Below are 21,584 nucleotides of genomic sequence, written 5' to 3' on the forward strand. Positions count from 1 at the left end.
TGACATTGTGAGGCTCCGGAGTCAGAATCTTCCGGCTGCCGACTCAAGCCAAGGCTTATATAATCAGCATCGGATACGAGTACGAGTGCGAGTACGAAAACTACTCCGTCGAAGCGAATATCCAGGGTTGAGGAGATGACATGTCTGATCGTAATAGCAATCCACTTTTGGTGGCCACTTGCACATACCGTCCCATCGTAACAAATACTATACAAAGGGGCAAAATTCCTGAACCTCTGGCCAAATCTGAGATGCCCAATTATCAAACATACCGTCCATCACATCCGTGTTCAGAAGAAGGTCATCAAACTGGTAGTCGAGGCCCATGCTGTTATCTTGACCACCTTCGAAGAAAGTCATGTCCGTCTCGTTGACCGAGAACGCAGTACTGGGAGCCGTGTTCTCCTGCAGAATACTATAGGAGGTCTGAAGGGCTTCAAATCCCTTTCGTCCCAGCCTCAGATTCAGCTCCGTGGGGGAGTTCGATGGCTGAATCTGAGCCTGGATCATATTGAGCATCAGGTGCATCTTCACATTCGTCTCGCCCAGACGTAGGCGATCAACTGCTAGCTCGATGGCATCGTTCAAGGCATCGATCAGCCATTTCCGATGCAGCTGAGTACTTCTGATGCCATTCACCTGGAACTCCTGCACGATTTCAATACCCAACGCGAGGAACATGTAGAGAATGCCACCTTTGATGAACCCTCCGCCGCTTCGCAGAATGTGGGCGAAATTGTCGTCCAACTCGGACGAAAGGAAAACCGTGACGCAGTCGAGGCAGGTTTTCTTGGAAAAGCAGAACAGAGGATGTGTGCTTGCCCGGTTGGCGAAGATCCGATGGAGTGGCAGAAGAAACCGTCGAAGGAGTAGATCATTCATATTCTGACCGAATGGGGCTGATCTGAGTTGACTCGTGTCGGCACGGCTGACCTCGCACGCCTGGCTGATATCTGCACTCAGAGCAAGCACTTCATCGTACAGCATTTCCGACCCCAGCCCGTTCATGCACCGTACAGCCTTCATTCTTGGACGACAAGAATCGAGCAGAACGAGTTGAGCAGCCATCGCTGTGACTTGGCTCCGGGGATGATGTGGCAAGACTTTGGTGTGTTCATTTATTTCCTCGTCATCGACATTGGCCGGCGCCGCAGTGTCAAAGTCCTCAAAAGTGATCATCGGCGGCATCCCCGAATCAAGGGACGACTGGACAGTGTATTCCAGAATCGTTGCCCACAGTCGTCGCCTGATCTCGGCCTGCAGTATACTCATTTTGGGAAAGGCTTTTGGGTCTCGGTGGAGGCCCATCTGCATGGCAGTCCGCAATAACGTACCCATCGACACCCATATTAAGTCTCCTCCTATCGATAAGATCTGTCGTGCCAGAATCAACAGGCAATGTACCTGCAGCCCACTAATGGTAAATCTGTCCTTCTCCAAAGGGCCAGCGAGCCAATTCTGGGCGGCATATATCCAATGGGAGGCCATTGATCGAGTTTCGGCGCCAGCGATTCGTTTGGGGGAGAGACTTGACCCTATCGCGATAACCAACTGTACCTTTAGCCTTAAATCTGCCGAAGCGGCCGATGGATTTGCCCAATATTGCTCATAGTCGACCAAGAACGAAGGCTTATGAAGAATACGAAAAGACGACTCGAACTTCGACAAATACAGGTGAGTCATCAAGTCTGAAGTCGCGCGAGGAAGCCGTGCGAGATTGGTGAGTTCAGGGCACGAGAAGCATCGACTTGGCCGTGCCACCTTGGTACTCTTGGCCAGGACTTTGCATTTGTGCAGCATGGTTCGCATCTCGGATTTGAGAGCTTTGACCTCTTCGTTGTCATCTTCCTCCACGACATCGGTCTCTGTCAGGAAAAGTCGAAGCGTGTCCCATTTGAACTAGTCGCGTCAGTTTTCAGGCTGTGGTCAACAGGAAGAGCGTCCGTACCTCGCATATTGATGACGTCCAGTGGCTTCGGCCAAACATTCTGGTTTTGTTGAGTGAGGCCCGCCCATCGTTAAGCCTTTGGAGCGGCGGCGGTGTGTGAACAGCCTCACAATGGTTAGGATTGGAAGTGGAAAACATGTTCTCCAGCGTCTGCAAGCGACGAGCAAGATCATCTCGTGGTCTGTCTTCGACCGGTGCTGTCGAGATTGGGGTTTCAACAAATACCGTGGATCCTGGCGGCGGCCTCGTAGCATGATCTGTTGCGGCCTCCGTCGGGGAGGGAGGGCTTGGATATGAACTTTGGAGTGGTCTGGGTGAAATGTTTCGTTTTTGTGATCTGGCTTTGCGCGTTGGAGGATTTGGGGCGTAGGTGCATTCTGTCTGCTTTCTGCCAGACGTGCAATGGTTGCAAGGGTTCTGCCTGTTGCATTTGACCTTCCGGCGCCTGCATTCAACACAGCTATGTGCTGGTCGTCGACGTCTTTTTCGCAAAGGATTCGCAATGCTGCCACCTCCGCCTGCTGCTGATGAATTCATGAATCGGGTGTCTGTCGCCTAATATCAGCGACCCAAGTCCAGAGATATCTTACAACATCACCACTATAGGGTGCAAGAAGGCAACCAGGAAAAACTGGAAGATTGACCTCGACACGAACTTGTGCAACTCCCATTTCTCGTCGCGCATCGTCAATGTTCGTGGTTTTGGCTTCGAGTCACCTTAAAGTTAGGTTATCGCTATCTCCGCTCTGACCAATGGGAGAAGGGTTTATGGCCGAATTTTTTGTCCGGATGAACATAACTCCGTGAGCCGAGTTTTCGCTGAGTGGACACAAAACCTCGTACTCGTATTCTGGCGACGGGAGATGGTATGATGAGTCCGCCTTCGGAGCGTCCATGGCAAGGATCTTGAACATATTCCATACAACGATACGACATTGCAGGATGCCGATGACGGAGCATTCGCAGTGTCCATGGAAGGGACGGCAGTGTGTGCCTTATGATTGTCCAGGTCTAGGTGGTCACTGCTACGGGCCAACATCTGCGCTTCTAATAGCGGATTACATGAAAAGATAGTTGACATTCAGATTATTGTGGATATGCTATGACGTTAAATCGCTCAGAATTTAATCGCAGCGCTAACGAGAGTTTCGCATGCAAAATGGTGAGTTGATGTCCACGCCGAATGAGCGAATCGACGTGGTCTGGATACCACACGGTGCGGTACCGGGGTCATCTTGCAAAATGATACAACAGGAAAGGCAAAGAACGTCGACACGTCGATGCCAATCCCTTATCGTTGCGTAGACCACTATCCAGACTTCTATCTCGGTGGAATTCGCATGCATGAGGTTCGAGGTTTTATAGCGACCATCACATATCCCTTCATGAAGGCCGTCGGAAGCGCCTGATCGTGCATAAGTCCACGGATATGTAGTCAGACTGATGCTATTGGTCACGTACTGTGCACTTTGACGACCTTCTTCCTCTTAGCCACCCTAGATGCATGCAGCTTGGGGACGGATGTCAAACCTCAAGCTATGTTACCACGACTCGAATCGTTCAAGGATAGAAGGTCATGAGGTGATACCGTAAGGTTCGACTTGTTGACCCCGACATCGACTTGTAGGTCGACCGCCGTGCCGAGTGGCGTTAGATCCTGGACGATATTGCCGGAAGAATCTCGGCCTTGAAGTTTGACCTAAATGGCCCAAAGAGAGCGCCGTGTAGTCCTGATGACCAACTCGTACCTTGGATCTAAAAATCATACAAGTGGGAACCAGCTTCGGCGTTCGTGAATCTACCACCACATGATTGTTGAACACTGGTGAGTGATGGCTGACCTGGGTATTACGACGTGTCTCATAACCATCGTAGCATCGTTTTCTGTCTTCATCTTTTTGCCTTGCCAGCAGGCTTCTTGGTGAAGAAGTCTGACATTTTCTTCATACCCGAAACGTTGACCTTCTTCAAGTCTCGAACCCCTCTTGACTCGCCCATCTTTTTCTTCTTGTCTTCTTCCTCCTGCTTTCGTTTCTTTTCCGCTCTCATATCCGCGGCCTCTTCGTCCTCTAGGCCACGTTTGCGACTGAAGTCGCCCAGCGACCTTGATGCTAGTGCATCCGCTCTCAGAGCAGCCAATGATTTCATGTGCTCTTCAAGCGGCTTCAGGTCGAGGGGGGAGTCGCCGCCTTCCAACTTTGCCTTGAGTCGCTGAGAAATGGGTTCAGGGACATAAGAGGCGAGAATAAAGTCGAGAACAATGCTTCGCTTGCGCAAGTCGAGCAACTTCTGTGGTACTGCATCCGAGGCCACCACCGTACCGGCCGTCGAAGTGGCCACAGATGCCTCTGAGAACACGGCCGATGGAGCAGTGCTTGCCGTGGTCGACTGTGAGTCCATGTTGTCAGACAAGGACCCGGCGTCGTCCAACGAGGCAGGTTCCGATTTTGTCGATGTCTTTGTGTCTTCCCTTTTCACGCTCAGCACAGGCGTTTCGAGAGCCCGGACAACAAATTTCTCTTCCAGGCTCGCGGGAAGGCTGTTCTCGATGACAATTTTCACCTTGTCCATTATCATACTCAGGGTTTTGTCTTCATTGGGTCGATACATCTGCTCGTCTCCGGCTTCAATCGTGTCACAAAATCTCGACATGGCTTCTTGGACATGGCTTCGCCCGTTCTCGAGAATATACCGGAGGTGTTTATCGTCTTCAACATGTTGTTCAAAGATGTCATCGGCTGGCTGAAACAGGTGCTTGCCAGTGGGAGGCTTCGATGGAATGACAAAAGGTATCAGCAGGAAAGCCAGATCAAAAGGTGTCGCCACAAATATCTCCGCGCTCTTGCTGATTTTCCCATCTCTTGAGTCCGTACTGTTGCCGTCCACCGCGGTATCTCCACGCTTCGAGCTGGTCTCCGAGGGCGGACCATGAAAGAAGAGGCTTCGAGGGTCTGATCGTGGAGTTTCGACTTTGATAAACTGGAAAAGTCCTAGATTGGGACAAAACAGGAATCTCTGTACACTCGTGTCGCGCGGATGTCGTAGTAGAACAAAACGAGATCGTTCTGATATTTCTTTCGGAAGGATAAAGTGTCTAAGGTCGGAGCCGCCGTTATTGTCCTTGCCAACTGACTTCTTGACCGGACTGCTTGTCGCGGAGCGGGTGACAACCATTCTGGCTGACTACTTATCCTCTGCGTGATACGCTTGTCTGGTTCAGATGCCTAGGTACAAAATTCTCTGTAGTAGGCCTAGGATACTCATGCACTATCACTACAACCATTAGACCGAGTGATAAAACGCGCGACGCGCTCGGTATAGCGCAGTGCGGCGCGTCGATCCGGTAATCCTACTTAATTAAGTAGCGCGCGCTATACCTAGAAGGATCGCCAGTGTACGGAGTATTGCAAACGAACCTCTCCTGTTATTTATCTGCCTACTCCGTATCTTTGTTGACATTGAAACTGATCACAGCGATGGTACTCGCAGAGTAGCCAGATACTCTAAGTCTGGCCACGAGTACGGAATACATTGCGATGTGGCTCAGCCCTGTCATCAGTGGCCTTGAAGACATCCGACCTCTCGAGCAGTCATTGACAACGATGTTTGGGGGGGAGAAAGGGTGCTCCGTACACTTTTGACCGATGCTCTCTGCAGGTGTTCCAACTGATCCGCCATGAAGTATCCAACATTTTGATAAAGAGTTATACTAAACTATCACAAGACCGAGCGACCAGTGTTGGCTATGGGGGAAGTGGCTGAGCAGTTGTCGATACCCAAAGCAAAGACCCCGCCACACCCAGCGCCCTGCTGGTATTCAACATAGCCTCCTACACTGAATCGCGATCTTTGTTCTGTGATAACAGTACCCATATGCTCTCTCTTTCTCTCTCTCTCTCTCTTCCTGTCGCATACCATCTTGTCCTTGTTTCAGATTCCACTAGCAAAATGAATTTTACAGCTGCAAAACTCGACAAGGTTTCGGCGAGTTCCTACCAGACACTGTTTGTTGCAATCAACAGATAAAAGCAGATCAAGTCGCAGGGCTGACAAATGCAAAGCAGGGCACCGTTCTCTCGCGAAGATCAGCTCAACGAAGATCTCCATGAGATTCCACCAAGCCATGTCGACAGAGAGCAGCACTTGCCTGGCCATCCGCGGATCTCACTACGCAACGTCCCACTCTCGACGTCCTTTCTAGAGCGCAAACTGTGCTCAGAGGAGCTGGATAGAATGGCACCTCACCTCTGGATGATGTCGCTTCATTCAAGCACCAACATCTCGCCGCTGCATCGGCAACTTGTCAAGGGACGTGACATCGTTATAACCGAGGATCCAATGCTGCATCTAGTGTGGCTGCCAGATCGGATCTACGTCAAGCCACTCCCAGCATATCTCCTTTCCTTCGTCTTCTGGGACCACTATCTCCTAGGTCGCTCTTCGCCACTCACACAAAGAAGCCGCGATCGGATTCGCGAAGCAGCACTCGGCTATCTGCGGACCTGGTCCTACCTTGTCCGCCACGAGTCCGATCTGTTTCTGGCGCAAAAGTTCCATCTCATCCCTTCCTCCATATCCTGGGCCCAGTTCTGCGCCTTCACATCCCTCTTCGATGCCATTGCCGACGCTGACGTGTCGAAGCGATATGCTTTCGGCGAGCTGCGCCTTACCCGCCTCAATCTGTACTGCAAATTGTTTCTCGGTAAGATGCGCCTCCACCGGTTTCCAGCTACAACATACGGCACGTATTTTTCACGCTTCAAGACGCCGTTCCTGTTCGTCTTTGCCGTCTTATCAGTTGTTCTCAACGCGGTACAGGTCGGTCTAGCGGTGGAGCCTCTGACCGCAAGACAGTGGCCCGGAATTTGGACCATGGGGCGGGTGCTCATGGTCTTGACTCTGTGCTGTTCTTTGACATTGACAGTGTTTCTAGGTGTGCTCTTCATGCTTAGATTCGGTTTGGAATGGCGCCATGCAATCTTAGACGAGATATACAGACGACGAACGAGGGTGGGCATGAAAAAGAACAGTATCGCTGGCGACGCAGTATAACGTCGACCGAGAGTCTTGTTGCGAAAGTTTGGTATCGTTGTCTCGGGTCCGGTGGGCATGAAAATGAAACTTTATTAGCTCCCGTCGATAATCTAGAGGTATGGTCATCAAATTTCATCAAATTCCATCCCATTTCCTGCTCTGCTCTCCTGTTCCACCTCATTTGTTTCAACTATTTGGAGATGTTGCGACAGAACCAAGATCCATCTAGACATCTTGCTGTTAGATCATCGAACTAAATGGGCAATTTCTTCCATGTTGTCCGGCTGCACAGCTGAATCGAATTAGCTCTTGATAATGTTAGGCAACGGTGACGAGGTAGATCAATGCCACTTCAGATCTACTCGAGGTGCACTCTTTTTTGGTGTTCCGAATTGTGGTATTGATCAGTCCTCCTTGGTATCGATGATGAAGAGACAACCCAACAGAGATTTCGTGGACTCCCTCAGCATCGGCTCTGCTTTTCTGAAGTATCAATCACAGATCTTCCCCACCCTATTCAACTTTCGCGACTCTATCATATTTTCATTTTATGAAACTCGTCTTTCCCCCAAAGCAATTATGGTGGGTAAGGGAGACTGCTTTTCTCGCTTGACTGACTAATCCTGTTTGTTAGGTAGATGGAAGGGTCTCAATGACTGGAGACCCAGCGATTTTGGTCACTAAAGAATCCGCAACTCACAGCCGTTTCTGGGAAATGGAACCTCGTTTCATCGTAGCAGTCAACCGTCCTCACTCGGATCTGGTCAAGTTTGAGCGATACAGTGCTGATTATGAACATGTACTAACCTGTATGCGAGGTTTGCTGCACAACGCGACGGATATAGTGTCTCGCCGGTTCGCCCAGTCGACTGAGTAGTGGATAAGTACCTAACTCTCCTGTAGTTGTTGATGTCCTCGTAGCATTTCTGCGTTGTTCCAACGTCGCCGCCTACGCTCTCATCCACAGGTGGCACAGAAATAATCTTGGGAAGGATGTGCAATTACTCGAAGGGTATTCGACATCGTCTGTTCCGTATAGGTTTCGAGAAGCATACTCAATATAATCACAAGTCTAGGACTTAGGCACGGATTGTGAGGCAACGTATTGTATGCTTCGACATCTGGTCTTTACAAATCTTGGCGCGAAGCTGCCAAGACCGTCCACCAAACGCGACCGCATGTCGCGTTTCCTGCAGCCAATCGGAGTCTGTGTTACTCCGCAGAACCAAAGGAAGCGACATGATTTTGTGTTTGTTTCAAGGATCACACCAGTCAATCTCAACGACGACCTGATGTTACGAAGAAGAGCTTGAACAACAATACTCGCTTCGGCGAGCGCAGAGATACCAGACGAAACCCACACGACCAAATGCGCCGCCGCATTCGCCCAAGACCAGATCTCTCGGGATATCGTGACCGACCATGTCGTACGATGTTTCATGGCCCCCCGTCTCACCTCATGCCGCCCTCCTCAGTTCTCCCAGCGGTCGCAAAAATTACGCAGCACATCGAACCGACAGTTCACCTATAAAGCGATCAGGAACGACGTCTGGCCTGGTTGACAGACTGCGGGCTGTCCGCAACAGTCAGGCTCTGTCACCGCAGGGAGAGGACATGGAAGATGACGTCGAAGAAGATGAGGAGACGCTGCAACTCAAGCTAGCAGCCATCGAGGCCAAGCTGAAGTTGAAGAAGCTACAACAAACAAAAGCACGTGCAGGAGCAGGAGGCGCTGATAATTTATCACGACCAAGTTCAGCTCATGGCATTGATTCGACCACGTCCAACACATTCTCGATAGGCCATGACTCCATATCGCAATCCGCACGGGTCGAAGTACAAAAGTCACCATCGAGACGGCCCCAAATTTCTTCCCAACCCAAGTCTCCTTCTAGAATACTCCTCGGCATCGACAAGGGGGTGCGCGGAGCAGACATATCTCTTCGTCGTGCAAATACTACGGCCGGTACCAGTCGCTACAAGACAGACGCCGCAAGTCGATTCGAGAGGCCCTCGTCTCGCTCATCAGCACTCTCGGCACGTTCAGCAACTTCCACCGAGAACAGAAAGACTTTCAGCGAACGCATGGCCGATGCCCGAGAACGCGAAACATCAAATGAGCAACGTCGCAACCGTCAACGCAGCAAGGTCTTCAATATCGACGAGAACGAAATCGAAAAGTTTCGCATGCTAGCTCAGGATTCTGCTCCTGCCCCTGCCCCTGCCCAATCTCGATCTCGCATCCACCCGCAGCAAGCAGAATATACCAGAGACGACATCATAAACGCCAGCGACGAACGACACCTTAAGAAGAGCCACACGTTGCCCGATCTCCGACAAACATCATCCCCACAAGTCTCTACTCTCACTGACGACATACCTCCTCAAGGCGATGCCTCCCTCTTCGAAGGCTTCTCCGGTTTGCACCTCACATCCCGCATCCTCCCACACTCTTTCCTCAGGCGCACACTGCCCACGGACCGCTTCACCATCTTCCGCATCCCCAGCCTCCTGAAGATCGTCAAATCGCCGTCGTTCGACCTCCCCGAGACGGTAGTAGATTACGCCATCTTCGGTATCATCGCATCCAAATCATCGCCCATGGACCAGAAAGCGCCCCGACCGGACTCGACCACCATTGGTGACAACGACTGGCACCGCCAATGGGACGACGGCAGTCAGAACTCACGGCGCTTCATGGCCCTCACCCTCACCGACCTCAAATGGACCATTGATCTGTACTTATTCGGCACAGCGCTTCCGCGCTACCACCGTCTCAGCCCCGGCACAATCGTCGCCATCTTAAACCCGGGTATTATGCCCCCCAAACGAAGTAAGACTGACACTGGCGCATTCAGCCTCAACCTGAGCAGCAACGACGACGTCGTTCTCGAAATCGGCCAAGCCCGCGACTTGGGACACTGCAAGACCCTCAAGAAGGATGGAAGAGAATGCGGCGCCTGGCTCGACGGCTCCAAGACCGACATCTGCGAATGGCATCTCAATGCGCAACTTGACAAGACGCGTGCTAAGCGCATGGGTGTCAATACGGGAACGAATGGGTTTGGAGGCGGCGGTGGAGAAGGCAACCGCGGTACTGCCAAGGGCAAGAAAGGTTTGCAGCCAAAAGACGGACACCGCTTCGATAGGTTCACGGGAAGTCATTTCTACATTGCTGGCGGCGGTGGCGGAGGTGGTGGCAGTGGTGGTGGTTTCGACGGCATAAGCGGCCCCTCAATCCCAGAGGGGAACTTGTCTCGTGACCGCGGCGAACGGGTCCGCAAACACCTCGCGGCACAGGTCAAGGAACGCGAAATCGCAGAGAAGCTAGGTAGCACGGGACACGGGTCCGGGTTTGGTTTTGGAAGTGCAGGGGCCGAGTATCTCAAGGTCAGAGCGAGCAAGAGACAAAACACCAACAGTGCACATGCAAGAGGTGAGAGGGGGCAAGGGCCAGGCTCACAGAAGCACAGCGATACACTGATGCCCGATGAGCTAGGAGGAGGGTCGGGGTCTCAGCGCTCGTCGAATCTCGTCATGTCAGATCTACCGTCGAGTGCGTTGGTGAATGGTCGGAAACGGACGGCTGCCGACGTTCGCTTGTCGCCCGTCAAGAAGACGCGGTTCGTGACGGACAAGGGCATCCGTGAGGCAGGGAGGGATAGTGTAGGTGTCACTGCGTCATCCGGCCGTGATGATGAAAGCGAGGACGACTTGGAAATTGTCTGATGTCGTCATGCAGAGAGAGAAACACGGTTTGCGGATAGGGAAAGGGAATAAGATCAGTATATGAGATCAGGACACGGACTAGGATATGGGAATAGGACCTGAACCTATGAATATGAGTACGAAGGTTATGACCCCCCAAATACAACACCACTCTTTGGTAGCGCATAGATTTGATTTCATGGCCTCAAACAGCTAGCTAGACTTTGGCTACCTACCTACAAACTCATGATACACAATTCTGTTTTTTGGAGGCCACAGGTCATCCCTCTAAATCTTGTCCTGTTTTGCATCAGATACTATTGTACTAGATCCACCGTGGGTCTTTTTCCTATTCGGCTGCAAGTCCCTGATAAAGCAAGCTAACTCTGCCCATTTCTTTTGAACAATGTTTCGACCATATACACATCTTTCGCCTGCGTCGTAGAAATGGCTTGGCCGTCAAACATATGGAAGGATGGCGAACTCAGAGGCACTGGGTATAGTTCGACGCCCCCCTGATAGCGTCGCAGTTTCTTCCTGGGTGGGATACGGCCTCGAGAATCCTTCGTTTCCTTCTGATCATGTCACGTAGATTTCCTTCTCTTGTAAATTGAGACGACTCTGGGGCGTTTACCTTTTGAGTGATTCCGGGCGCGCGCGCGCGGGTATGATCGTTCGTGACAGGCAGACAGTGAAACACTTGTGACCACACAGGTACACGCTGCCTTCGCAATAGGGGATCCCCGGTGCTGGATTATCCTGGGTTGTCGTATACCTGGGTAGGTATTAAAAACCCAATGACCCACACTCATTCACAAAACAGAAGGTAGTTGAGGTGCCGATAGGCTCCCCTTGTACCGTACACTTCACTCTTCTGGCTTGCACTAGATATTTTTGATCCGGCAAATTTTGTTAAACAATTCAACACACACACACGACAGGAGACTTGCTATGGGCCCAGTGCTGGCGGTAAGCTGGCACTCTGGTTAGGATTCCTCTCTCCTTGGTTCGTCGTGGCATGGTGGGAAGGGGCCCTTAACCCGGATCTAGGCATAGCGAGATGACTCGACCTAAAGAGGAATATATCCATGGTCCGGGAGGGGCTATTGTAGAAGGCTATCCCCCAACAATGTCTTTTTTGCCATTTTTTTTATCGTTTCTGGTTGTTCTGTTCTGGGTTTCGAACCTGCCTGCCACTGACTTGGTGTTCTTTGCCAAGGAGTAGGTGTTGTTGTTGTCACTGAGAGGAGCGCAAGTGAATGTGAATGAGCGTTTGGGCCACGCCATGCTCAACCGTAAACGGAGACTCCCAGTGAAGTATTAGAGCGACATGTACGAATCCAACTTCAACCGTGGTGATCTAGCCTTGACATCTTTCCGTGCAACACAAGTGATGCAAAATCCATAGCTCCTTTTCATGCAGATGAGGTTTCTGGTGAGTTAGATTCTACTCCACGCCATAGACATCTTCCCAATCGAGTTGTGTCTCCATGTCTCTGAGGAGAAGGAGTGTGAAGACACTCAGTATCACCTGGAGAGTGTTGTACCTTCATCTACGCTGACGATAATAAGAGTTTGGAAGAGATTGTAGTGCGTTGACAGCTACAGAATTTGAGATGGAGGTCGTCTGGCGTTGCAGAAGCCTTGGCTGACTCAGCAAGGCTGGCATTGGAAAATAGAGATCGACGTGAAAGGGTGTTGTAAACAGACGACAAGGGCTGAGTGTCAACTCGAGGCACATCACGCTCAAATCAAGTAAGATGATCGATGGGTCTACAAGAAACACCGCGTATGAGATGAAATGATCCTAGACTAATGACCAAAACAAGATGATTCGACACAAGAGTTCGGTCACCTTCCGCACGCGATAACTGGAAGCGTCAAATCCCCCGGATCACACGGCGATAAGAAGAAAGTCGTACTCGTTCTCTTAGCGGATGAAGCTGGCGTCCATGATGCAGGAACCTTCAGAATAAGAAGGTGGCACAATTCTGGTCTCGGTTAATCAAGGATGGGACCGGGTGAGTTGGTAATACTCGTAGGAAGGATGCTGCCCCTCGTCGTAGATGCGGGGGACGCGTTGTACCGGGAGACGCCTAGAAGGTCAAGCCCCGGAGTAACCAGGATTAGGCGTTGGAGTCACGAAACTTCGGCGGCTTCTAGGCTTTGGAATCAAGCTTTAGTGGCGCTTGATAAGGTGGTTGTGGGTGACGCAGGACCCCGAACCGAGGCATCGCCCGCCTCGCTTTAGTGCTGCTCATCATGAAGATCTCCTCCCAGCTTCCTCTCCCGTTCCTGGTTGATTTGCTCATCTACGAGTTCATGTCAGCGTGGCTAGCTGAAGATCTGGCTCTACGGAACATCCCATCTCATTTCTCTCCTCAAAGCTACCACGAGTACGAGGAGGGACAATTTCAACATCAGCTGAACAACAACTGTTGATGGACCACAACAGCTTTCCACAACCTGACCTTGTATCTCCTCCGGTTAGCTGCCGGAGAAATGCTACACAGAGACAAGCTATTCCGGCGTAGCTCTACCTTAGCTACAGTTACATTCTCGACCGCTAGCTCTTCAATGCCTTCAATTACCTGCTACATCAGGCAACGATTGTCCCACAGGTTCCACGCCGAACCTGGATCGAACAAGCAACACCAAGCACTAAGTCTGTCATTAGCCTTCGTCCTTGTACATTGAGCGACAATGCAACCCTCCTATCAACTCGTACCTGACTCCAAATACGTCATGAGCTTGCAGAGCAGCCGAAACTTCAAATATGTCGACGAGTCACCTTATGGACCTTGCCCGTCGCTCGCGTGCTCCTACTTTTGTTTCTGGACTCTTACCCTGGGTTGAACGACATACTGAGACACCATGCGTTTTCAAACCATTGTGGCCGCATGCTTTGCGACCACCGCTTTGGCTGTCTCGAACCCCCACAAGCGTGCCCCCAAGAGAGTCTTCACTCCCAACACGCCCGAGACACAGTCACAGTCCTTGACCAAGCGTGCATCGCCGAAATACCTGACGCAAAAGACCAAGAGTAAGGCTAAGCCTTGGAAGTCACGATGTGATCGTTAGCTAAAACGTTGCTCGCACAGAATTCGCCGTAAATGGAACCGGTGTACCTATGGTCGATTTTGACATCGGCGAGTCCTATGCAGGTACATTGTCAATCAACAACAATGCCAGTAACGAGAATCAGCTTTTTTTCTGGTTCTTCCCCTCGGACAACCCGGATGCATCGGACGAGATCACCATCTGGCTGAACGGTGGTCCTGGGTGCAGCTCCCTCGACGGCCTGCTGCAAGAACACGGCCCGTTCCTGTGGCAGTCAGGCACCTACAAGCCGCAACCAAATCCCTTCTCGTGGACCAACCTTACCAACATGGTCTACGTTGACCAACCGGTCGGCACGGGGTTGTCTCCGGCGGCCAAAGGTGCACCGGCGAAGATCACAAGCGAGACACAGGTGACTGAAGACTTTGCCGGATTCTGGAAGAACTTTATGACCACGTTCAACATGACTGGTCGCAAAGTGTACATCACTGGTGAATCTTATGCCGGCCAGTACGTTCCGTACATTGCGAGTCACTTTCTCGACCTGAACGATACCGATTACTACAACGTCAAGGGCATTCAGATTAATGACCCCAGTATTGGTCTTGACGAGGTGTTGATTTACAGTAAGAACGCACTCTGCCTAATAAAGACCTCTTTCGGCTGACCCTGTCCTCCCAGCACCCGCAGTAACTCATCTGAACAACTACGCTCCCGTCTTTGCTCTCAACGAATCCTTCATGACCTCGATCAACGAACGGGCCGAAAAATGCGGCTACTTTGACTTTATGGAGGAAGCACTCACCTTCCCACCCAAGGGCAAATTCACTGCTCCCAACGTCACCGCGCCAGGTTGTGACACGTGGGATGACATAGTCACTGCAGCTATCTACGTCAACCCTTGCTTCAACATCTACCATCTCACGGACTTTTGCCCATTCCTGTGGGACGAACTGGGCTTCCCATCCCTTGGTAATGTACGTACTTTGAAAAGTTGACTGAATTCAAGTCACCCTTTCACCCTTTCCATACAAAGAGTGCTGACAAATTATGACCAGGGTCCGAACAACTACTTCAATCGAAGCGACGTGCAAAAGGCCCTCCACGCCCCTCCCACCGACTTCACGATCTGCGGCGACAAAAGCCTCGGCCTCATCCAAAACGACGCCTCTCCCCCTTCGAGCTTCGAAGCGCTCCCGTCCGTCATTGAGCGCACCAACAACGTCATCGTCGGCAGTGGCATGCTGGATTTCCTCCTCCTGACCAACGGCACTCTCATGACGCTCAACAACATGACGTGGAACGGCCAGCAGGGGTTCAGTAAGGACCCGATGAACAGCGGCGACTTCTTCACCCCCTACAACCCTTCGATCGGGTTTGTGGTAGAGGAGACCTCGAACCAGCCCATCCCAGCCACGCCCGTCGGGTTGGTCGGCGGCGGTGGACTACTGGGCAAGACGCACACGGAGCGCGGCCTCACGTGGGTCACGGTCGACCTGGCCGGCCACGAGATCCCCCAGTACGTCCCCGGCGCCGCGTACCGGCAGCTCGAGTTCCTGCTGGGCCGGATCGACAGCCTGACCGTCGTCGGGAGCTTCACCACCCAGCACGGGAATTACACGGGCACCGTCCCGCCGAACCCGTACTACGGACCCACGAGCACGGCCGTGGCTTTCAGAGCGTAAGCCAATAGACACTCTACATCGACAGTAATAAGTGACATTTGACAATCACATCCACATCGATAATGTTCTCCCCCGAGAGGGGATGAAGTGAGTCGCTATCTCCGTACACACATCTAATTAAAATCCTCGTACACTGTGAATGTGTATCGGTCGGAGATGAAGCACGTGGGGACCTGTAGACTTGCACCACTAGCGACGTCATGTGCGACTGTCATAAGTGTGCTGCGTTGGTGTCAATGCCGGATTAATTTAAAAATTATCAAGAAATACTAAGAAATAAAAATGAAAATGAATTGAACTGAATTGACAATGAAGAGTGATTTCTTTACTCATGTCCGAAGGCGAGTGACGAAATTGCCATTTGCGGTCTGTGTGGTTTTCTATGTACGATATGGATTGGTGTAACACGACAGTTTGGGTCACCGAACCCTCGTCTCCGACGAATACATACTCCCGACGTGATGTGATGAAACAATCAGGGTCGGGGAGTTTTCACGCTCGGGAAAAAAACAGCCAAATCAACAGCAGGGCAATGGAAAGGCCCAGCACCACGTCGAACAGGCGCTCGATCCCCGATCGTTGCGCGATGACGCCGATGATGAAGGGTGCGCCGGCGCCACCCAGTTGGCCGATCGCGCAGGTGAGGGCGACGGCACGGACGTGGACGTCGTCGGGCAGTTTGGCCGTCATGGTCAAGACGGCGGAAGGGAACAGCGGGCCCGAGGAGAAACCGATGCCGGTCGCGAGGCACAGCGACAAGGCCAGGGGGGCCGCTTCGAGTCTGAACAGGAGCTGCAGCGTGATCAACGCGCAGATGAGCAGGACCACGACGACCCGGAGCCGGGCGATTCTGGTCAATGGTCCCAGACAGAATCGACCCAGGACCATGCCTGCCCAGAAGAGCGAAGTGGCCAGGGCCGCGACCGACGGGGTCGTGCGTCGGGACCGGGTCATGTAACTCGTCAACCAGCCGCTCAGAGATGCTGGAGAAGAGATTTGTGTATCAGTCAGATGTACGGTCGACATGCACACGGAGAGTGAATCTTGGGATGGGTGGCTCTCTTCGCTTACTTTCAATACCGACGTTGACAAAGAAGAATAGACCACACACGAAGATTACTTTTTTACATCCAGCGAAGCCGCCGCCGCCGTCGACGAGATCTTGCTTCTGGGTTATTTTGGAGTGGTATGTGGCGGCGTCGTCGTGTCGGAACGCCAAGACCAAGGCGCAAGCCTCCAGAGAGAAGACAACCAACTGTTTTTGGGGATCCTGTCAGTTTCTTTCATCCTACGCTTGGTTTCCTTCACGATCGAAACTGACCATGACAAGGTAGAAATATTGCCATCCGAGACCGACCCTCTCGAGAGCGGCCACGACAATAGGGCCCATGACGCATCCAAAAGCGTAGGACCCATGAATGAGCCCTGAGACCTTGTTGGGTCCCCGAACGATGGCCGCCCAGGTACAGAAAGTGGAGTCTGAGAACCCCGTCCCGAGTCCGACGACGAAATAAGCCGTGAGCAGGAACGGATAAGTTGGCTTGGTGGAGAGTAGTAAGCCTCCGAGGACATGCGGGAGGGTGGCGAGGATCACTATTCCTCTGCGGCCAAGTTTGATGTGGACCAGGTGTACGAGGGAATTTGCGATGAGGTAGCCCGAAACACCAACGGGGAAGATGAGAGCAGCTGTGGCATCTTTGATGTTGTAGTAGGATTCAATCTAGGGTCATGGTTAGCTCTGGGATGGTTTTGTTTGGTATAGTAGGCACTGGGAAGAACAAACCAGTGGAAGAAGAGCCTGTTGACGAACTCGGTGGTTAGTAGATGTCTTCTCGAATGGATTTCAAGATAACGAAGGGGGAGGGCCTGTATCGTACTCCAATAGAAGCAACATGCATTCCTGTCACAAACCAACAGTACATGACCGCAGCAATCTTGAACGCGAGGGGCTCGTCCGGCGGAGAGGCCAGTTCTGAATCATCATGTTCACCTTCCGCTTGGTAAACATTCCGTACATCTTGAAGGAGTGGTTGCTGTTCGGCCTCGGTGCCCGTAAGGTCTGTTGGGTCGGAGATCATTGTCATCTTTCTGATGTGTATATGTATATGTACAGTTTTGATTGCATCGGACCGTTCTTATGCCGTCATGATCTAAATGATGGAAGTGGTAGTAGATACTCCATATGACAGTCAAAGATTGTTTGAGAACTATCTGTTGAATTCATTCATATTCAAAGAAAAAAAAACCAATCAGATTTCACATGATACCCTTATATCGCTTGCTTCTTGGTGGTAGGAGATATCATCGACGTTTCGAAATGATGGAGGAATATTCTGTAGGTTGACGCTGATAAGTGACATAACTTCGGTCGGAAATACATTTGGCCGTCCATCTCATCTTTCGCTTATCTTTCCCCATTCAGATAGGACAATCATGAGCTGAATCCCTCTCTCTCTCTCCCTGTGTCCTTCTTATCAGTGTCGCTATCGGAATGTGCATCCCAACAATTCCCAACGCCTCATGTCATGACAGATGAACATCCACCGTCAGCGTCCGTCTGCCCTGAGAGTCCTCCTTGATTTCCTCGGCCGGACTGACAACCACGACCCTCCCCTGGCCGTATTTGTTTAGTGATCCTGCGACGTATCGTTTTGCCCATCTGTGACTCTGGGCCAGGAACCAGTCATCTTTACAGTCTTTGCCCCAGCCGATGAACAACTCGACCGTGACGTGTCTGATCCATTTCCAATCTCTTTTGTCCAGGCTTTTGAAGAACTTGTCCAGGTTCGAGTTGTCGCAGAGCACAAAGACGCGATCCTTCTCGACTTTTGCCACGAGTGGTTGAACTTCGGCGAAGATCAGACGATTGGCGCGGAGGATGCGGTTGTCGCAGAGATCATATGTTGTTGTCGGCTGTCGATAGTACCTGGCGTTGTTGTTGTTGTTGTCTTGTGAAGACGACTTCTGCGTCGTTTTAACTTTTGTGCAACAACTACATGGGTGAATGACCGTCGGCTGGACGATGTATGACCATATTTGGAGTCGGATCTCGGTGGGGAGGTCGAGGAGAGATATCATGATCCGTGGATATTGTTTGTATGTGTGAGACCTCGATGCCTCTTTGGCGCAGAGACTAAAGCTCCTGTACAGTGGAGGCCAACCGCAAACAACAACGTGGACAGAGTAGTTCTTGTTGGTATTGATATTAATTCTTGTTAGGATTCTTGCTTCGTAGAACGCTGTCAAAATCATTGCAAGCTATAGCTGGGCCATTGTGGTGTGGACGGAAACAGTAGCATATTATCATGTGCCCGCTCGGGCTCGAGCGGTGACAAGTTCAGCTGCATAACACGACCAAGAGAGAGGCTAAAATAACTGTACGAGAAAAACGACTTGTCTCGAACAAGTCAAATACGAAATCTTCACTCATTGTTCGCCTCTGTGGCGTTTGTGTCAGGCTGGAAAAGAGGAACCAACCGTGGTCGGTATTGGCTCGAACACACATGGTACCCTGGACATCTCGTGTCCGTAATCGCTAAAGAAGAAAAAAAGGGCATGTCAATCGTCATGATGAGCATGTGCTGGTGGTCTGGGCCCGCAGCGGGATTGGGAAACCATACCTACCTGTACGAGGTAGGCAAGTTCCATTTACAGTATTGTAGGAGGGAGGAGGCTGAGCTGACCACGAGAGCTGGGCGTCGGTTGATTGGATGCGACATTGACAACGGCTTCCGAATCCAGACTCGAGTTTTCAGCCGGATGAGATCGGGAAAAGCGGTCACTGGGTAGATGTCCAGATACGGGTATAGGAAACATATGTCACCGCCTCGTTGGGAGGTAACGTGGTATCTACAGTACGTACATATCTTAGGGAATGCAAGGGCCGCTTTGTGGACCATGATGGGCCGAGATCTTCAAGATCCGGTGTTTGTACAATAATTGCGCACGCGAATGATAACACCCAGTACGAGGTCATAGCTGGAGACAGACACACGAGTGAAATCGAATCGGGACGCCCTGAAACCCATGTCGCCCCCTTGACAATTGTTTGACTAATTTTTCTGCCGTGTACGGAGTACATCACAAAAGTGTTTACAGCGCCAGGATTGGCCACTTCCACTTCAACAGCAAACTGCCCACACGGGTGAAATTTCCTACATTGTATATTTTTATTTATGCAATTCCAGAGATTGAACAAAAGTATCTCGTTGGCTCAGATCAATGTATCAATAACGCCATGACGCTGTTCATCACGAAGCCAGTGACAAACTACTTGCAAGTCGTCCAGCCGCGTCTTTTAATTCTACAATCGTGTCGCAGGCCGCGAAAACAAACCGATCTTGTCTGATTATGGCATATTTTCGACCCCGGATCTCCCGCCGAAGCCTGTGCTCGTCGTAGCCGATGGGCTCGGGACGATTTCTGCACAGGATTGGATCTGCCGCGAACTCTGTGCCCGTCGCAAGGCGAGCTACGTCTTGTTGTGGTAATGTCATCGATCCCGTTGATGCATTGGTGGATTGGATGAGAATGGTGGCTTCGTTTGAACGGAGCAGGTTTTTCGAAACGCGGTCAATATCGCTGATGCCCTTTGTGAGCCTGTTGAAATCGTCCAGGCCATCAGGTAGGATGAGAAGCTGAAAGAGGCCCGTCTTTTGAGGCCCAAAGATCAAGTCGTCCGTGAAGCACACTTTTTGAGTCTTGAAGTCGTACGCATATACCTGGGGGAGAAGAAGGCCGCCTTCCATCTCAGGAATGAAGGGCATCCCTTCTTTGTGTTGATACCTGGTCATCCCTTCGGCCCGAGCTCCCAATTCGATCTCTTTGCGGTAAGCAGGTATCAGTTGGACTGCCCACATGTACCACTCTCTGACGAACACTTTGAACGGGTCAGATTCAGTCACGTATTCACCATTCCGAACCGTGGCGGCGAGCGAGCGATCGAGTTGCTGTTTGCGCTCCGTGTACCACGCCGTGAGGACTTTTTCGAAATCTGCTTTCGGAGTGCGGTACAAGAAAGCAAGCCTCCATGCCAATGCAGAGGCATCTCGAAAGCCCGAAGCTATACCTTGGCCACCTAAAATTGGTCGATCCGTCAGAAGGCTGGACATGAGAGGATGTTTTTGTCTGTCTAGTCAACAACTCACCGAAAGGAGGAAAGACATGTGCCGCGTCGCCCGCCAATATCACCCTCCCCAACGCCCACTTGTTGCAGCTCCTAGCCACGAAAGAAAAGGGTCGAGATCGGAGGGTCTTGATGCAATCTTCGGGGAACCTCACGGGATGTGCCAGACCATAGCGGCTGCCCGGATGTGTGATGTACGGATAAATGATCTTGCTGGTTTCTTCGAATTGGGCCATTCGTTGACCGTCCTCGTCCTTTTGGACCACGAACTCGAACCTCCACAGTCGGTCCGCCGGTGGCCCGAACCTTCCACACACCGAGGGTCGCTCGGGATTGCACAGGAATCGAAAGTCTCTGGGGAAAAACAGGTCGTACACTTCCTGTGGCGTGTAGCCGAGTCTCCACAAGGGGAAGTCGGGATGTGACTTTTCATCCGGCAACGTTATCTGCCAGTTCAACGCGACCCAAGTCTCTTCATAACTCGTCCTGCTCTCTCTGAGATTAGCTGGATGCTAGCATAAAGCCGCTTCGAGGGCTCCATGATGGTAATGATGATGAACTTACATCTCAGACTTGGCCATGACGATGCCCTTTGGTTCGAGATACATCTTACGAACATAGCCAGTCTTGCCGTCGGCACCGACGAGGAAAGGAGCTTTGATGCGATGCGTCGACCCTTTGGCGTCGACGTAGTCGACGTATGCATAGTTCTGGTCTTCACTGACACCTGTGACCGTGGCTTCTGTTATCAAGTTGCAAGACGGCGTCGTCTGAATCTGGTCCCTAATGGCCTTCTCCATGGCCGGTTGCTTGTGACATATGAAGCCGACATGTCCCGTACCGCCTTCTGTCGTCTTGTACTTCATGGACAAGAGTGGCTTCTTCCTCGAATCCGTTCCGTCTCCTGTCACGAAATTGAACTTCTCCATACCTTTGCGCGTTAGCTAAGCGACGAGAAATGTTTCGCTCTTGGGACTTACAGGTGCCAATTTCGGTATAGACGCGTTCATAGATACCAATGGAC

At 51.4% G+C, this 21,584-nt stretch overlaps 7 protein-coding genes across 8 annotated transcripts; 3 read left to right on the plus strand and 4 right to left on the minus strand.

The window, feature by feature from the left end:
* Positions 1–13: 13 nt before the first annotated feature.
* On the minus strand, positions 14–2,954 carry PV06_10175. Of its 2 annotated transcripts, XM_016411700.1 has the most exons (3): positions 2,593–2,954; positions 1,949–2,496; positions 14–1,899 (listed from the first exon to the last, which is right to left on the minus strand). In XM_016411700.1, exons 2-3 carry the CDS (start codon positions 2,483–2,485, stop codon positions 208–210), a joined length of 2,229 nt encoding a protein of 742 aa, XP_016257741.1. In that variant the 5' UTR covers positions 2,486–2,496; positions 2,593–2,954; the 3' UTR covers positions 14–207. The 2 variants fall into 2 exon arrangements, with proteins under 2 accessions (XP_016257741.1, XP_016257740.1); XM_016411699.1 differs by having other exon boundaries at positions 1,949–2,954.
* Positions 2,955–3,220: 266 nt separating this feature from the next.
* Positions 3,221–5,212, minus strand: PV06_10176 (uncharacterized protein). The gene has a single exon (XM_016411701.1). The coding sequence runs from the start codon at positions 5,120–5,122 to the stop codon at positions 3,839–3,841; it is 1,284 nt and encodes a 427-aa protein (XP_016257742.1). The 5' UTR covers positions 5,123–5,212; the 3' UTR covers positions 3,221–3,838.
* Positions 5,213–5,864: 652 nt separating this feature from the next.
* Positions 5,865–7,000, plus strand: PV06_10177 (uncharacterized protein; the record flags this gene model as incomplete). Its single annotated transcript, XM_016411702.1, has 2 exons — positions 5,865–5,952; positions 6,010–7,000. Exons 1-2 carry the CDS (start codon positions 5,897–5,899, stop codon positions 6,998–7,000), a joined length of 1,047 nt encoding a protein of 348 aa, XP_016257743.1. The 5' UTR covers positions 5,865–5,896.
* Positions 7,001–8,270: 1,270 nt separating this feature from the next.
* PV06_10178 (uncharacterized protein) lies at positions 8,271–10,906 on the plus strand. The gene has a single exon (XM_016411703.1). The coding sequence runs from the start codon at positions 8,405–8,407 to the stop codon at positions 10,709–10,711; it is 2,307 nt and encodes a 768-aa protein (XP_016257744.1). The 5' UTR covers positions 8,271–8,404; the 3' UTR covers positions 10,712–10,906.
* Positions 10,907–13,509: 2,603 nt separating this feature from the next.
* Positions 13,510–15,737, plus strand: PV06_10179 (uncharacterized protein). The gene is made up of 4 exons (XM_016411704.1): positions 13,510–13,733; positions 13,792–14,376; positions 14,432–14,727; positions 14,809–15,737. The coding sequence occupies exons 1-4, from the start codon at positions 13,565–13,567 to the stop codon at positions 15,433–15,435; spliced, it is 1,677 nt and encodes a 558-aa protein (XP_016257745.1). The 5' UTR covers positions 13,510–13,564; the 3' UTR covers positions 15,436–15,737.
* Positions 15,738–15,770: 33 nt separating this feature from the next.
* On the minus strand, positions 15,771–17,731 carry PV06_10180 (uncharacterized protein). Its single transcript, XM_016411705.1, has 5 exons — positions 17,313–17,731; positions 17,219–17,233; positions 16,757–17,155; positions 16,507–16,690; positions 15,771–16,418 (listed from the first exon to the last, which is right to left on the minus strand). The coding sequence occupies exons 1-5, from the start codon at positions 17,517–17,519 to the stop codon at positions 15,928–15,930; spliced, it is 1,296 nt and encodes a 431-aa protein (XP_016257746.1). The 5' UTR covers positions 17,520–17,731; the 3' UTR covers positions 15,771–15,927.
* Positions 17,732–17,958: 227 nt separating this feature from the next.
* Positions 17,959–18,606, minus strand: PV06_10181 (uncharacterized protein; the record flags this gene model as incomplete). Its single annotated transcript, XM_016411706.1, has 1 exon — positions 17,959–18,606. The coding sequence occupies exon 1, from the start codon at positions 18,511–18,513 to the stop codon at positions 17,959–17,961; it is 555 nt and encodes a 184-aa protein (XP_016257747.1). The 5' UTR covers positions 18,514–18,606.
* Positions 18,607–21,584: the final 2,978 nt, after the last annotated feature.

Source organism: Exophiala oligosperma (assembly GCF_000835515.1).
Source record: "Exophiala oligosperma strain CBS 72588 unplaced genomic scaffold supercont1.12, whole genome shotgun sequence".
Taxonomy (NCBI): domain Eukaryota; kingdom Fungi; phylum Ascomycota; class Eurotiomycetes; order Chaetothyriales; family Herpotrichiellaceae; genus Exophiala; species Exophiala oligosperma.

Excerpts from the sequence above, each read along its gene's own strand:
- PV06_10178 (XM_016411703.1), top strand. The coding sequence starts at position 8,405 with ATGTCGTACGATGTTTCATGGCCCCCCGTCTCACCTCATGCCGCCCTC.
- PV06_10176 (XM_016411701.1), bottom strand. The coding sequence starts at position 5,122 with ATGGTTGTCACCCGCTCCGCGACAAGCAGTCCGGTCAAGAAGTCAGTT.
- PV06_10180 (XM_016411705.1), bottom strand. The coding sequence starts at position 17,519 with ATGACAATGATCTCCGACCCAACAGACCTTACGGGCACCGAGGCCGAA. Across the intron at positions 16,691-16,756 it reads AATATTTCTACCTTGTCATG|TTGGTTGTCTTCTCTCTGGA; the intron begins GTCAGTTTCGAT and ends CCCCAAAAACAG. Across the intron at positions 16,419-16,506 it reads TGTCAACGTCGGTATTGAAA|CATCTCTGAGCGGCTGGTTG; the intron begins GTAAGCGAAGAG and ends TCTCTTCTCCAG.
- PV06_10175 (XM_016411700.1), bottom strand. The coding sequence starts at position 2,485 with ATGAATTCATCAGCAGCAGGCGGAGGTGGCAGCATTGCGAATCCTTTG. Across the intron at positions 1,900-1,948 it reads GGACGTCATCAATATGCGAG|TTCAAATGGGACACGCTTCG; the intron begins GTACGGACGCTC and ends TGACGCGACTAG.
- PV06_10179 (XM_016411704.1), top strand. The coding sequence starts at position 13,565 with ATGCGTTTTCAAACCATTGTGGCCGCATGCTTTGCGACCACCGCTTTG. Across the intron at positions 13,734-13,791 it reads CCTGACGCAAAAGACCAAGA|AATTCGCCGTAAATGGAACC; the intron begins GTAAGGCTAAGC and ends TTGCTCGCACAG. Across the intron at positions 14,728-14,808 it reads GCTTCCCATCCCTTGGTAAT|GGTCCGAACAACTACTTCAA; the intron begins GTACGTACTTTG and ends AATTATGACCAG.